The sequence below is a fragment of the Salvelinus fontinalis genome, chromosome 4 (assembly GCF_029448725.1).
Source record: "Salvelinus fontinalis isolate EN_2023a chromosome 4, ASM2944872v1, whole genome shotgun sequence".
Taxonomy (NCBI): domain Eukaryota; kingdom Metazoa; phylum Chordata; class Actinopteri; order Salmoniformes; family Salmonidae; genus Salvelinus; species Salvelinus fontinalis.
Genome location: NC_074668.1, coordinates 45,853,806 through 45,870,221, shown reverse-complemented (window position 1 = coordinate 45,870,221; position 16,416 = coordinate 45,853,806). Strand labels below are relative to the sequence as shown.

The window sequence follows — 16,416 nt, the reverse complement described above, 5'->3', positions numbered from 1 at the left end:
TCTGTTGTTGACGAGCAGAAAACAATTGCCATTCTTATACGTCTAGGTGCCAAACGCCTAACACTAGAATTTTTCCGTAATGATCCTGTCCAAGTGATGTGGATGGAGTACATAATGTTAGGTCCGACTGTAGTCCAACTGTAGTGCCTTTTAAGTACAAACAACTGTTTTATTGCGCTGCTGGGGCTTAAACCGTTTCAAAATAGCCAAACTAACTGCGTAACCATGGCCAAGACAAAAAATCAAAGAACAAGTGCCAGTCTAAAATGGTGTCAGACTACAATTGTACCATAATGAAACTGTTATGGGGTTGCAGAGATTGCCAGGAGAGTAGATAATGTAGTTGGTCCCCCCTTTGCTGCTTAAAAAGCATCCACTCTTCAGGTAAGGCTTCCCACTAGATGTTGGAACATTGCTGCAGGGAATTGCTTCCATTCAGCCACAAGAGCGTTCGTGAGGTTGGTCACTGATGTTGGGCGATTAGGCCTGTCTTGCAGTCGGTGTTCCAACTCATCCCAAAGGTGTTCGATGGGGTTGAGGTCAGGGCTCTGTGCAGGCCAGTCAAGTTCTTCCACACCAATCTCGACCAACCATTTCTGCATTTCTGTATGCACAGGGGCGTTGTCAAGCTGAAACAGGAAAGGGCCTTCCCTAAAATGTTCTCACAAAGTTGGAAGCACAGAATCGCCCAGATTGTAATTCATCGTATGCTGTAGCGTTCACTGGAACTAAGGGGCCTAGCCCGAACCATGAAAAACAGCCAAACTCCACCAAACTTTACAGTTGACACTATGCAATCTCGCCAAAGCCAGATTCGTCCATCAGACTGCCAGATGTGCAGCTGCTCTGCCATGAAAACCCATTTCATGAAGCTCCAGAGGCAGTCTGGAGCTCGATAGTGTGTGCCATGGTTGCTCCTAGACGTTTCCACTTCACAGTTGACCGGGGCAGCTCTAGCAGGGCAGAAATTTGACAAACAGACTTGTTGGAAAAATGTGGAATCCTATGACGGTGCCACGTTGAAAACCACTGAGCTCTTCAGTAAGGCCATTCTACTGCCAATGTTTGTCTATTGAGATTGCAAGGCTGTCTGCTCGATGTTATACACCTGTTAGGTGTGGCTGAAATTGCGATTCCACCAATTTCAGGTGTGTCCACATACTTTTGTACATATGGTGTAATTGTATGCAGAAAATAACTACACCCATGCAGAATGATGCTCTTAGATGGACAAACACCTGTGCTTAGTATCACCGTAATGAGCTACCTGGTGTCACATGTCACATCTGAAAGATGGCAACCGCACTAAATACAGTAGCATTTGTGCTGCTTATTCCGATTGGCATATCTACGTTATACTTATGTGCTTCTACATGGCATAATTAAGTTACTTTAGCTGAAGAAAATATGCCCATGCAGAATTACGCTTGCTGTTACAGTACATAGATGTGCTATGCTATGGGCCATAAAGGATATGGACGAACCGCATGGCATAACAGAAAGTAGGCCAACTCTTCTGATATGGCTCCCACCACACACTTTCTCAACTGAGACTTGCATTATACATTCTACACATTTGAATGTGCTAAAGTGGCAAGGGCTTTGGGTTTGGGGGTGCAGAGAGATAACTGTATGGAAGATACCTCTAAAAACCTCCCATTGGGACTTCAATGTCATCTATTACAATCTTCCCATTTTACCATGATGACATGAGGTTGTATTGAGGGCAAGTTGGTTGGATTCCAACTACAAAACAGGACAAGTGGTTTGCTTTAAGTGATTTGCTGGAATAAATTATGTCAAAGTTTTTTTTTAAAGTTGGTCTCAGCATTGTGTTGACCATTTTAGAAATGATGACAAGCATTCTAAACATTCTGTGCTTTGAGGCCTTCACCCAGTGACTTGCTAGAATATATTGTGTCGGTGTTGTATTCTTTTTTTCTCGTAATGTTTCCCATTTTACAAGTGAAGAGTCGTGCATCTGAAAAGACAGTGCTTTGGGGCCAGAAGTAGTTCACAATCTGGTATTGTTTACATATTTTCACTTCTCACTTCTCCCACACATAACGCCCATCCTCCTCTCCTCATCCCCCCTCCCCTCACACACACACCCAGCCACACACCCTGTTTCTGCTTTCTTTCTTTCAGATGTGTGGCAGACTGAACATGATCTGTCCCTCTGCCCCTCCGCTAATTGTGTTCTCGTCTGCATGCTAGACCACGGTGTCCCCCAGAAACACACACACACACACACACACACACACACACACATGCACACACAAATGCAAATGCGCACACACACACTTTCACATATGCACACACAGAGCAGGCAGGGACCAGGTAGTGACTCCAATGCTAGTTATGTGGCATCTTGTCCTAAACACCCAGGTTTGATCAGGATGCACACATCTTTATTTACTGTTACAAGAGAGCATCTGTTCCATCCCTGCATAATGTTCTTTGGGGAAAACATTTAGGAACATTTAGGAAAAGTAGTTCCATGCCTGTATGGTCCTGGGGGGAAGCATTTAGGAGTGGTACCAACTTTTCAAATCCGGTCACAATTCAGTCAAAATGTAGGTCCTTAGATGACAGTAGGGAAGAGGTTTTAATGCACTCTATCACCACACACAATCACTTGGGTTTACAACCACTTTGTGACAGCGCTTTGGGAAAATAACACCAGATCTAAGTTATTCATTTCTACATGATATAAGGCTGCATTTGTATGCATGAATGCATTTACAACAAACAGCCTAACGTACAAACATCTTGAATATATTAAGAACATGTTGAAATCCACATAGAAACAACAATCACTAATGTTCTGTGAGTAAAGAAAGAAAGAGGCCATTGCATCCCTTGAGATGCTGTGTGTCATCTATCTCAGAGAGAGACATCACTTCTCTTCCCTTCCTCTCCTCTCAGCTGAAGGATAATACTGTCATGTTACCCATCCGGGCCCAATCCAAGCCTCTTCAGAGTGAAGCCAGTATGATGGATTGCAGATCCCCTGGATCCCCTTTGTGCATGCCCTGTGTGCTCTCAAGGTGCTGCCAGGGTTGGGATAGGATGCCTCTATCATGCTGAGAGAAAGCGACGGATGGGGATAGAGTAGTGAAGTAGTTCACACATACACACACAGCCAGGGAGGTATGCAAATGAGCTGGAGGGTGTCAGGCTTGTCATGCACTGCTGCGCTAAGTAAACAGCGCTCTCTGGCTGCTCCCACTTATGTCCTCCTTACCCCTCCTCACCCCTCGCTATTATCTGGAGTGTTCTCTGTTCTCCCACATTGTTCATAGTCGTTTTGTTTTGGCAAATAGTACAATTAGACAAGTGAGGATTATGCTTGATGTCTGCCGTTCATCACCAGCTTGTTAACTGTCTGGGCATATCTCCACCTCTGTCTCCCTGTCTGTGTCACAAGTGGCATAGTGCTTTGGTCAAAAGTGGTGCACTATATAGGGAATAGGGTGCCATTTGGGACTCAGGTTCTGCATCCTTTTGTGAAGACAATTGCTTCTCAAACACGGAAGCGAGCCTGAGTCAATGAGCTTCAGTTTACTAAGAGCTTGGGAGGATGTTTGACTTTGTATCGTCGCCATAAGACAAAGAGTTTCTTGGCTCATCTTAGACAGAGTTAAGATTGCTGTTGGACAATAATGGACTTTTCTCGTGGGATGCCCGTTTCTGAAACACCAGTTTCTGGAGATGTGGATGTGTGACAGTGTGCTGTGTTGGGCTGCGTTTCGACACACCAGATAGGGGAGATTCAATGTTGAAACCAAAGCTGGCAAAGCAAAATAAGATATATTTTTGGGGGATTTATGCTACATTTTGTGATTGTTTGATATGAAGGTTGCCACCAAAACAATAACAATGTTATATACAGTCTGTATTCAGGTAACACTTTACATGAAGTTGCCCCTATTACTATGTAACTAGCACATTCATAACGGTGTTAACAACATAGTAGTTTCATAGGTTTTACTATATAACTACATGGTAATAGGGTTGTTGCGGAATCAGTTATTAAACAATTGGAAAACGGAATGTGTAATTACACATTCACTTGCTGAAGGTTATTCCGCATGTGTGCCATGACCTGGCTCAAAGGCTATTCTGAATCAAGTGTATTGTAAGAACCATGTAGTTACATAGCATATACTTGTCATTATCATGTACCTAACCAGGAGCAAGCAACTTAACGTAAAGTGAAACCCAGTAGTGTATAAGCTTTATAATTACTTATTTACAATGAAACAACCTTTGCAGACCATAGGCTATCCAGGAGAAATTTAATTAAATGCCAACGACAAATTAAGAGACAGAAATAGTAATAGTGACTTCCATTTTGTCTGCAGAGGACAGTTTGAGAGGTGATAGGTCAGTGTGACATAATTTCCTGGTGAACTCAAACAAAATTGTTTAAAAAAATTAATTCAATATTTTAGTTGAGGTAATTGATGTAGTATGTAGATGTAGGCAGCGTTAAAATGACCATGCATAAATAATAAACAGACAGTAGAAGCAGTGTAAAAGAGGGGTCTGGGTAGCCCTTTCATTAGCTGTTCAGGAGTCTTATGGCGTGGCGGTAGAAGCTGTTAAATGGTATCAAGAATATGCATATCCTTGTTTCAGGTCCTGAGCTACAGGCAGTTAGATTTGGGTATGTCATTTTAGGTATACATTTTTAAAAAGGGTCTTATCTTTTAACCTTTTTGTTCACTATTTATTTACATGTATGTACATTCAAAAGAACTATAAATAAAGAAGCCAGAAGAACACTGACATCACACTGACCTCTCACAACTCTCCTATGCAGCCAAGTGGAAGTTACATGTTATTTCTGTCTCTTAATTTGTCATGTTTTTAATGTGCAAAGTAAGTCTCCAAAATAGTGAACTAACATTGTAAACCAAATGTTTTATGAGTTTTATGATGATTTAGTAAAGTTTATTAACTGAGTTGGAAAACGTGTTGACATTAGTCTACCAGTGCCTAGCTAGCCATCTAGTGAATGATGGGGAAATGCTAGCTAGCTAGCTTTACGACCCTGTATTTTTACTAACTCAAATAGTTATTGCTTTGAGTCTGAAATGTTTGAATCGTTTGAATATGAATCTTTGTCAAATCCATTAAGGAAAAGTCAAATTGTAAAATAATTTTCCTCTTTCCTTATTTCCCTTGGTTAGCCTATTGTCTGCAAAGGTTGTTACATTGTAACTACAAAGCAATTCAGATGTCACTTCACTTTATATTGTTGCTTTTACCAAAACAGAAATAAACTAATTGAAAAATAGCCGATAGTTAATACAGGGAGTGTCTTTTTTCAACAATTGTTGTTACATGTAACAAGGTCCGGTTTTGGTTTCAGTTATTAACATGGTACTTCACAGGTGACGTTAAAATGTGTAATTACTAAACAGTTGCATAGTGGAACAAGAACATGTGTAATAACATCAGTAGTTACACATGTGGGATAACCTTCATCAAGTAAATTAAGTGTACTTCATCAAGTAAATTACATCAAGTGTAATTACTCATTCCTTGTTTAAATTGTGTAACTGATTCCTCAACAACCCTATTACCATGTAATTACATAGTAAAACATATGTAACTACTATGTTGTTAACACATTTATAAATCACGGATCTGTAAGCACAGTAAAAACACGGTGGGGTCAACGTGATGAGGGCAAAAACGGCTTTGGATTTCTTAATTCTGTTTGACAACACTAATGGCAAGGCAATTGACACAGTCCTATAGATGTAGGATCTTAATTTGATCACCCTGTTGCAGGAAAACTTTACTGCATTGCAGGAAATGTAAAACGTGTAGTGTATTTGAGGTTTTTAAAAGGCTTCTGAGTTTTGCAATTTCCACCTTTACATTTCAGACTTGAAAAATGTATCAACCCTTACCAAATTGTCCATTAATTATAATCCACATTTCCTATTTCTGAATGATTATTTTCCTGCTGTAGCAAACTGTCTATAATTAATATCCTACTTCTGTATATAAAGAAACCAGGCAGCAGTCAATAATTAGTATAAAAAACTGATAACACCTGATTGGCTTAGACTATACTGTCATTCAAAAGATTCTAATGAAGACCATTATAGAACATTATACCGGGAGCTGAGAAAACCAGGTCTCCAACATACAACGCATGGGTGGAAATAAGACAGTGAGCGGAGATGCGTTGAGGAGATACAAAGCCTGCTGCAGTTACAAAAAATATATATCGCTATTGTTAGAGAAGCAGGTGGCTAGGAATTGGGAGGGAAAAGTGTTGTGATGCAGAAATAAAGAGTAGTGGAAGGAAACTTAACAGCTTTCTGGTGGCATAGTGTGTCTGGCTGAAGGCTGAAGAGGGAGATTGGAGGGAAAGTGCAGCAGGGGGCTGTTGTCAAGCCACACCACAGCCCCCGCTTAACAATGGCCAGGGATGAGATGCTACAACTGCTGCATGAAGAACAGGAAGGGATGAGGGAGGGGGATGAAGAGAGGGAGGGATGGATTAAAAGCGATGGAGAGGGAGGAGGGAGGAAGAGAGGGACGGAGAGGGAGGGAGGGGAGGAGGAGGAAAGAGAGATGGAGTGAGATAGGGAGGGAGGCAGGGGAAGAAAAACAGGAGTGGTGGAGAGAAGGAGTGAGTAAGGGGAAAGCTCATGCATTTTCCAGTACCTCACTACCTGTCACGGCAGAGCCTGGGATTCCAGTGATGGCTGTGGCAGCTGTGGATGGAAATCCTCACTTAGGACAGGAGCTAGGGCTGGATTCACTGAGATTTGGACAATATCTGCCAATAACACCTGACATGACATATTGGATTTGGCATCTCCTGCTGTCACACTTTGAAATCTTGATCTGCATTTGATGAATTAGTGAAATCGCTATACTTGTATCTGTGCTGTGTCTGCACGTTCCGGTGTTAGGTAGGCGATAACACATTGCATTCCTATAACTCAAGCGGAAATGAATTACTTCTGGAAACAATTAGAAACACAACAGTGATAACAGATACCTTTTTTTAAGTGATCTCAAATTCTATTTGAACCCAGTTCTGCTCTCTACCCTGAAAACTAGCATCAAGATCTCAGCCTCTCAGCCAGGCACGAAAGGGTCCAGGCTCCCACTACACTTATCTTTAGGCGACAGGCTAAATGTCAAACATTAGTTCCATCCACCCTATTTGCGTTGGTTAATTCTGCTTAAAAGCTACACACCCATATTTAATGAATCAGCTTCTCGGGACCCCTCTCCTCAATCGTCCAGGTCTTCATACTTGCGTTAGCAGCAAGGAGGAAATGGGTCCCCAGGGGCAAATAATCACTGACGGTTTTCTCTTTAAAGACACACTGCATTACTAGTTAGGAGAGGACTAGGTGAGAGCCTAGAGCTCTCCAACCCTGTTCCTGGAGAGCTACCGTCCTGTAGGTTTTCGCTCCTACCCCAGTTGTAACTAAACTGGTTCAGTTTCTAAACCAGCTAATTATTAGAATCAGGTGTTCTAGATTAGGGTTGGAGTGAAAACCTACAGTACAGTAGCTCTTCCACTGCCTTTTTATGCTGCAGAATATTCGGGGATTACTTACTGTAAATGTAAAGGAAAGTGCTGTAATGGTGATTGGATAGAAGGTATATGAATTGAAGTTCAATAATAGGCCAGTGTCTAATTACAAAAAATTACCAGGGAGATCAGGGAACAATAATGTAAAGTTTTTGTTTTGCTTTAGAGGAAAGCATAATCGAAACCCAATCAAGAGATAGGCAGAGATGTTCACATTTAAAAACCACATTTACAAACCATTTACATTGAAATTAAGATGAAGTATTTTTATGTACTTGTAGAACTGACCCACTCATCTCTTCTTCTCTCTCCAGGGGGCCGACTCCTGTTCCTTGTGTTGTGGTTAAACCTGGTGCCTCGGGGAGCAGAGGGCTGCCCGGTCAAATGTGTGTGTTACAGTGAGCCACGGCCCACCGTGGCTTGCCAGCAACAAGGACTGTACTCCATCCCCAACGAGATCCCTGTGCAGAGCCAGCGGATATTCCTGCAGAGCAACAAGCTGACCGTGGTCCGCTCCACCAGCTTCAGCTCTGTGCACAACCTCACCGTGCTCTGGATGTACTCCAACAACATCAGCCACATCGAAGCTGGGGCCTTCTATGGTCTGGAGCGGCTGGAGGAGCTGGACATTGGCGACAACAGTAACCTGAGAATCATCAGCCCCACGGCCTTCAGGGGCCTGTCCAAGCTCCACACCCTCCACCTGCACAGGTGCGGGCTGTCGGAGTTACCTGTCGGAGCATTCCAGGGACTGTTCTCCCTGCAGTACCTTTACCTGCAGGACAATAACCTACTGGCCCTGCACGACGACACTTTTTTGGACCTGACCAACCTCACCTATCTCTTCCTGCACAACAACAAGATCAAGACCGTATCGGACCACATGCTGCGTGGCCTCATTAACCTCGACCGCCTGTTGCTCCACCAAAACCGGGTGATCTACGTCCAACCAAGAGCATTCAGTGACCTGAGAAAACTGACCACACTGTTCCTGTTCTACAACAACCTGACCGTGCTGACTGGGGAAACCATGGACCCGCTGGGGTCCCTCCAGTACCTGCGTCTCAACGGGAACCAGTGGGTCTGTGACTGTCGGGCCAGGACCCTGTGGGACTGGTTCAAACGCTTCAAGGGCTCCAGCTCAGAGCTTGAGTGTAACGTCCCACTGGAGTTGTTTGGGAAGGACCTGAAACGGCTGAAGAGTGACGATCTGGAAGGATGTGTGGAAACTCCTCAGATCCAAACCCAGCTCTTCAGCTCCAGCTTGTGGTCTGGAAAATTTGACTCCACGGAAAATCCTCTGGGAAATGGAATTCCCAGGTGTTGTCTTCCAGATAATGATAAGTCCTCTATCATCTCTGGGAAAACCATCCCTGACCCCTCATCCTACAACAGCCGCCAGATCACCAACAACCCCCTCAAGGAGAAGGAGAACATATCCAAGACCAAATTCAGAGAGCAGGAGCGAACAAAAAATGAGACCATCCGGAATAAGCAGAGTCTCAACGACGGGCCTCTGGGGACTCTGTCCAACAACCTTGACCAGTCCTTAGTCCAACTGCAAGATCTGGAACCTTCTACAGCCCCAACCAGGAAGAAAAAGAAGTGCACTAAAAAACCCAAATCCGATGCACAATGTCTCAAAGGCCATGGATCTACAATGCAGCTGGAGCTGAGTTTTCTCTTCATGTCCATAATCTGGTTCTGGTTCTCGTTGGTCATGTCTTAGGACCTTAGGGCCTGGGATGGGATTCATGCTAAATAAACTTTGTTGGGACTCACAGATTGTTATTAATGCTCATGACAATGATACAGAATCTATCTGCAGTGATCTCTGACCTCCACTAACAGCCCAGAGACTGATAACCCAGGAAGTCAGGTTTGGACCCATCGCCAGGGTAACAAGGACTTATGATAATAAAGAGGTTAACAAAAAAGGATGCCTTTGCAGAACATGTCAGATCTAATGTATATAACAAATTGTTTGTTCTGTATGTACTGTACCGTGTCTACACCACTTTGGAGACTCCTTATTCCTTTTTCTGTCTCAAAAGCGTTTACTGCTGAGACAGTGACTGCTTAGACAGACCACAAAAAATGAATAAAAAATAACATTAATTCAGAGGGTCTGAACGCACACAAAGAAAGTTTAGGGTTTGTTCGTTGAAAAATTGATTTTCCCTCCCCCATTATTTATTCAAAAAGTGTTGCATTTGTCGGGTACGGTTATGTTTTTTATGTTTATAAGTAAAGACAAATGTTTATTCTCTCCCCAGTTTTAGTTATGTTTTTATCACAGTATGGGTACGGGTAGCATTGGCTAAAATAATGCTGTCTAAATGTTTCACAGAGATTGCAATGGAATCATAGATATGCATTTTATTTTACTTGTGTACAAGTATGAATATATTATGAATAAAAGTTATCCTTTCATATAGCTGGTTGGTTATTGATGTGTTATTTTTAGGCACTGGAGGATAGCTCTCAAGTACAACTAACAATCACGCAGAATTCAACAGCATTAAAAATAATCACTCAATCATAAACTCAGCACAAAAAGAAACGTCCTCTCACTGTCACCTGTGTTTATTTTCAGCAAACTTAACATGTGTAAATATTTGTATGAACATAAGATTCAACAACTGAGACATAAACTGAACAAGTTCCACAGACATGTGACAAACAAAAATGGAATAATGTGTCCCTGAACAAAAAAAAGTAACAATCAGTATCTGGTGTGGCCACCAGCTGCATTAAGTACTGCAGTGCATCTCCTTCTCATGGACTGCACCAGAGTTGCCAGTTCTTTCTGTGAGATGTTACACCACTCTTCCACCAAGGCACCTCGCTGCAAGTTTCTGGGGGGAATGGCCCTGGCCCTCATCCTCTGATTCAACAGGTCCCAGACGTGCTCAATGGGATTGAGATCCGGGCTCTTCGCTGGCCATGGCAGAACACTGACATTCCTGTCTTGCAGGAAATCACGCACAGAACAAACAGTACGGCTGGTGGCATTGTCATGTCAGGATGAGCCTGCAGGAAGGGTACCACATGAGGGAGGAGGATGTCTTCACAGTAACGCACAGCATTGAGATTGCCTGCAATGACAACAAGCTCAGTCCAATGATGCTGTGACACACTGCCCCAGACCATGACGGACCCTCCACCTCCAAATCAATCCCCTAATGCTCATTCCTTTGACGATAAACGCGAATCCAACCATCACCCCTATTGAGACAAAACCGCGACTCGTCAGTGAAGAGCACTTTTTGCCAGTCTTGTCTGGTCCAGCGACTGTGGGTTTGTGCCCATGGGCCACATTGTTGCAGGTGATGTCTGGTGAGGACCTGCCTTACAACAGGCCCATAAGCCCTCAGTCCAGTCTCTCTCAGCCTATTGGGGACAGTCTGAGCACTGAAAGAGGGATTGTGCGTTCCTGGTGTAACTCTGGCAGTTGTAACCCATCCTGTACCTGTCCAGCAGGTGTGATGTTCGGATGTACCGATCCTATGCAGGTGTTGTTACACGTGGTCTGCCCGTGCGAGGATGATCAGCTGTCCGTCCTGTCTCCCTGTAGCGCTGTCTTAGGCATCTCACAGTACGGACATTGCAATTTATTGCCCTTAGGCAAGTTCACGCAGATGAGCAGGGATCCTGAGCATCTTTCTTTTGGTGTTTTTCAGAGTTAGTAGAAAGGCCTCTTTAGTGTCCTAAGTTTTTATAACTGGGACCTTAATTGCCTACTGTCTGTAAGCTGTTAGTGTCTTAACCTGTCTAGGATCAGCGTGGCGCTAGCGGCACCCCCCCCCCCCCCCCCACTGAAAAACCAGTGCCGCGAAATTCAAAAAATATATATTTTTAAAATATTTAACTTTCACACATTAAAGTCCAATACAGCTAATGAAAGACACAGATCTTGTGAATCCAGTCAACATTTCCGATTTTTAAAATGTTTTACAGGGAAGACACAATATGTAAAGATGTACATCTATTACCTAAAAACACATTAGCATATTCCACCATCTTTTATTTGTCCACCAACACCAGTAGCCATCACCAATTCGGCTAAACTAAGATATTTATAGCCCCTAACCAACAAAAAAACTCATTAGATGACAGTCTGATAACATATTTATGGTATGGGATAGGTTTTGTTAGAAAAAAGTGCATATTTCAGGTAGATGGCATAGTTTACAATTGCACCCACCATCACAAATGGACTAGAATAATTACAATGAGCAACGTGTTTACCTAACTACTAATCATCAAACATTTCGTAAAAATACACAGCATACACGAATCGAAAGACACAGATCCTGTGAATACAGACAATATTTCAGATTTTCTAAGTGTCTTACAGCGAAAACACAATAAATCGTTATATTAGCTTAGCACATAGCAATTAGCAGCCCAGCATTGATTCTAGCCAAAGTGAGCAATAAAAGTCAACATCGCCAAAAGATATTAATTTTTTCACTAACCTTCTCAGAATTCTTCCGATGACACTCCTGTAACATCATATTACACATTCCATATAGAGTTTGATCGCAAATGTTTATATTTAGCCACCAAAATCATGGTTAGACAATGTGAAATGTAGACAAGCTGGTAAAGAAAATGTCCTTGCGCCACTTAGACAGTGATCTACTCTTATACATAAATACTCATAAACGTGACTAAAAAATATAGGGTGGACAGGGATTGATAGACAATTTAATTCTTAATACAATTGCGTTATTACATTTTTTAATTTATCCTTACTTTTCAATACAGTTTGCGCCTAGCGAAGCTACGTCATAAAACATGGCGTTCTAAGCCACTAAAATGTTTCGACAGAAACACGATTTATCATAATAAAAATGTCCTACCTTGAGCTGTTCTTCCATCAGTATCTTGGGCAAAGGATCCTTTCTTGGGAGAAATCGTCTTTTGGTGGAAAGCTGCCCTCTTGCCATGTGGAAATGTCAACTGCGTTCGGGATGAACTGAAAAGCGTGCCCAACTTTTCACATCGTTGCAAAAATAAATGTCCCAAAATCGCACTAAACGGATATAAATTGCTATAAAACGCTTTAAATTAACTACCTTATGATGTTTTTAACTCCTATAACGAGTGAAAAGATGACCGGAGAAATATAACAGGCTAAACTAACGCTTGGAACAGGTGCGCGCCGGGGTCCTCTAGGCTCATGACGCAGCTCCCAAAGAATGACTAGCTTCAGGGTTTTTTGATTTGTAGGGCCTGTGAACGCGCAATCGACACCGTTGGAATCGTCATCACGTAAAGGCATCCAGGGGAAGACGTAAGAAGTGTCCGTATAGTCATAGCAACGACAGTGCCCTTTTAAATGACTTCAGAAGAGTGGCCAACATTTCTCAAATCTGACTCCATGTCAGGGAAATTGCTGTAGAATGGGCTCTGTTCCACTTAGAGACAAAATTTCAACTCCTATAGAAACTATAGACTGTTTTCTATCCAATAATAATAATAATATGCATATTGTACGATCAAGGATTTTGTGGGAAGCCGTTTAAAAAATTAGCCACATTAGCATAAATAGTCTAAACAGCGCCCCCATCCCCAACAGGTTAACGACCGTTCCACAGGTGCATGTTCATTAATTGTTTCTGGTTCATTGAACAAGCATGGGAAACAGTGTTTAAACCCTTTACAATGAAGATCTCTGAAGTTATTTTGATTTTTACAAATTATCTTTGAAAGACAGGGTCCTGAAAAGGAACGTTTCTTTTTTTGCTGAGTTTATATTGCTTCCGCAGACTAATGCTTACGATGTAATGTAATACTGTAAATGTCCAAACATACAGTAGGCCTATGGCAGTGTCTGAATTCATTCGCACATACAGTAATAATTATGAGACCCTATTATACATTGTGTATGATCTAATGGACATCATGACATAATTCATTACCTAAATAATAGCAGAGGCAGGTTTCCTCTTACACTGCCAACTCAGATATTACATCAGATATTACATCATCAACATTCAACATTCATAAAAATGTACAACAGCATTCTGTTATACTGTTTGAATGAGGTATGTGAAAATTATACACCTCATAAAACTATAAAAAGATCCCTCAGATGTTTTCAGCAAAAACTGCCCTCAGATCTATAGTGAACAACAGCTAGTGAAACCTCACATTACACTTCACCTACGTGTACAGTAAGTAGACCGTAATCTCTCCCTCAGTTCATCTGTAATCTCTCCCTCAGTTCCTTCTAAACAGATGGCAGGCCCACACTCATTTTCTTCCTTGAGGCCCCCATTATTAGCCAAATAATGATTGTTCTGTGCAAGAGCCCCAATTTAGACAGGCCCACTGCATAAAGATGGACCTGCTCTATTGCCAGTCCGTTTCTGGCCCAGGCCTACAGTGGCAAGGCAGGCTCATTGTTGGTGGCTGATTACAGAGTGCTTTGTCAAAGGTGGCCTGATCTCAAGCCCCAGTATTGTAGTACTACACATTTAGTTCTTTCTCCTCTCAGTCCTCTACGGGATACTGGCGTGCGCCACCGGATGAGTGACATGCTGGCTCCACTGTGTTTGTGTGTGAGTGTGGGGGTGGGGGGGGTCATAACCTGGAGACCACATGTCATGCTTTTCTGTCTTTTACATCATTGTTTCTTTTTTCTTTCTCCTACTCTGTGGGAGGCTAAAGGCACCTGGTCTAATGTCACCAACACTGCTATGTCGTCAACAGGCCTGCCCTACATGCTTTTATTATGACCTGTAAAAGCTATTTTATTCTCAACATTTTAACTTTGTGGGGGTCTAAGTGTATCTGGTCTAATGTCATCACAGTTGATATGTCTGTAAAGAGTAGGCCTACCCTTAGCACCTTTCTCAAAATATGCTTTTAGTGTGACCTCTAAAAGCTATTTGAAAAAGCTCTACACATAATAATAGGTCATAAAATCCCATTTGGAATAGCTATACCATTGTTTCTTTGTTCAAATGCCTTGCATGTGTCAAGATCTTGCTTGAGCATTAACTGCAGACACAGTATGCCACTTGCATGAAATGCCTTGGGGCAACTGACAGGAAGATCAAATAAGATTTATGTACAGTGCATTCGGAAAGAATTCAAACCCCTTCCCTTTTTCCACATTTTGTTACGTTAGTCTTATTCTAAAATGGATAAAATAATATTTTACGCTCATTAATCTATATAAAATACCCCATAATGACAAGGTAAAAACAGGTTTTTTAGAAATGTTTGCAAAAAAAATAAAAAATACCTTATTTACATAAGTATTCAGACCTTTTGCTATGAGACTCGAAATTGAGCTCAAGTGCATCCTGTTTACATTGATCATCGTTGATGTTTCTACAATTTGATTGGAGTTCAGCTGTGGTCAATGGAATTGATTGAACATGATTTGGAAAGGTACACACCTGTCTATATAAGGACCCACAGTTGACAGTGTGTGTCAGAGCAAAAACCAAGCATTGAGGTCATTGGAGGTCCCCAAGAACACAGTGGCCTTTAACATTCCTAAATGGAAGAAATTTGGAACCGCCAAGACTCTTCCTAGAGCTGGCCGCCTTGCCAAACTGAGCAATCGGGGGAGAGGGGCCTTGGTCAGGGAGGTGACCAAGAACTGAATGGTCACTCTGAGAGAGCTCCAGAGTTCCTCTGTGGAAATGGGAAAACCTTCCAGAAGGACAACCATCTCTGCAGCACCACCAATCAGGCCTTTATGGTAGAGTGGCCAGACGGAAGCCACTCCTCAGTAAAAAGCACATAACAGTCCGCTTGGAATTAGCCAAAAGGCACCTAAAGGACTCCAGGCAATGAGAAACAAGATTCTCTGGTCTGAGGAAACAAAGATTGAACTCTTGGCCTGAATGCCAAGCGTTACATCTAGAGGAAACCTGGCACCATCCCCACTGTGAAGAATGGTGGTGGCAGCATCATGCTGTGGGGATATTTTTCAGCGGCAGGGACTGGGAGACTAGTCAGGATCGAGGGAAAGATGAAAGGAGGAAAGAACAGAGAGATCCTTTATGAAAACCTGTTCCAGAGCGCTCAGGACCTCAGACTGAAGTGAAAGTTCACCTTTCAACAGGACAACGACCCTAAGCACACAGCCAAGACAATTCACGAGTGCCTTCGGGACAAGTCTCTGAATGTCCTTGAGTGTCTCAGCCAGAGCTTGAACCCGATCAAAAGGCTAGCTTTTTCAAACAGAAATTTGCATCATGCAGCACTAATTCCAAAAAGTTTTGGGACACCGTAAAGTCCATGGAGAATAAGAGTACCTTCTCCCAGCTGCCTACTGCACTGAGACTAGGAAACACTGTCACCACTGATAAATCCCCAATAATCGAGAATTTCAATAAGCATTTCTGTTTGGCTGGCCATGCATTCCACTTGGCTACCCCAACCCTGGACAACAAAGCCGCCCCCCCGCTTCTCCTTCACCCAAATCCAGACAGCTGATATTCTGAAAGAGCTACAAAATCTGGATCCCTACAAATCACCTGGGCTAGACATGTCTGGACCCTCTCTTCCTAAAATTATCCAGGGCCATTGTTGCAACCGCTGTCACTAGTCTGTTCAACCTCTCTTTCGTATCGTCTGAGATTCCTAAAGATTGGAAAGCGGCCGCGGTCATCTCCTCTTCAAAGGGGGAGACACTCTAGACCCAAACTGTTACAGACCTATATCCATCCTGCCCTGCCTTTCTCAAGTCTTCAAAAGCCAAGTGAACAAATTCCACCGTACCTTCTCCGCTGTGCAATCTGGTTTCCGAGCTGGTCACGGGTGCACCTCAGCCACACTCCAGGTCCGAAACGATATCATAACCGCCA

General features: G+C 42.7%; 1 protein-coding gene across 2 annotated transcripts in view; it reads left to right on the top strand.

Annotated features, from left to right (window-relative positions):
- The window catches only part of LOC129853873 (reticulon-4 receptor-like), a 122,848-nt gene extending 112,832 nt beyond the window's left edge, over window positions 1-10,016 (top strand). For both annotated transcript variants that reach the window (XM_055920336.1, XM_055920337.1), the window contains one exon: window positions 7,894-10,016. In XM_055920336.1, coding sequence (XP_055776311.1) covers window positions 7,894-9,308 — 1,415 coding nt within the window. In that variant the 3' untranslated portion in view covers window positions 9,309-10,016. The remainder of the gene's footprint in view (window positions 1-7,893) is intronic.
- The last annotated feature ends 6,400 nt before the right edge of the window (window positions 10,017-16,416 follow it).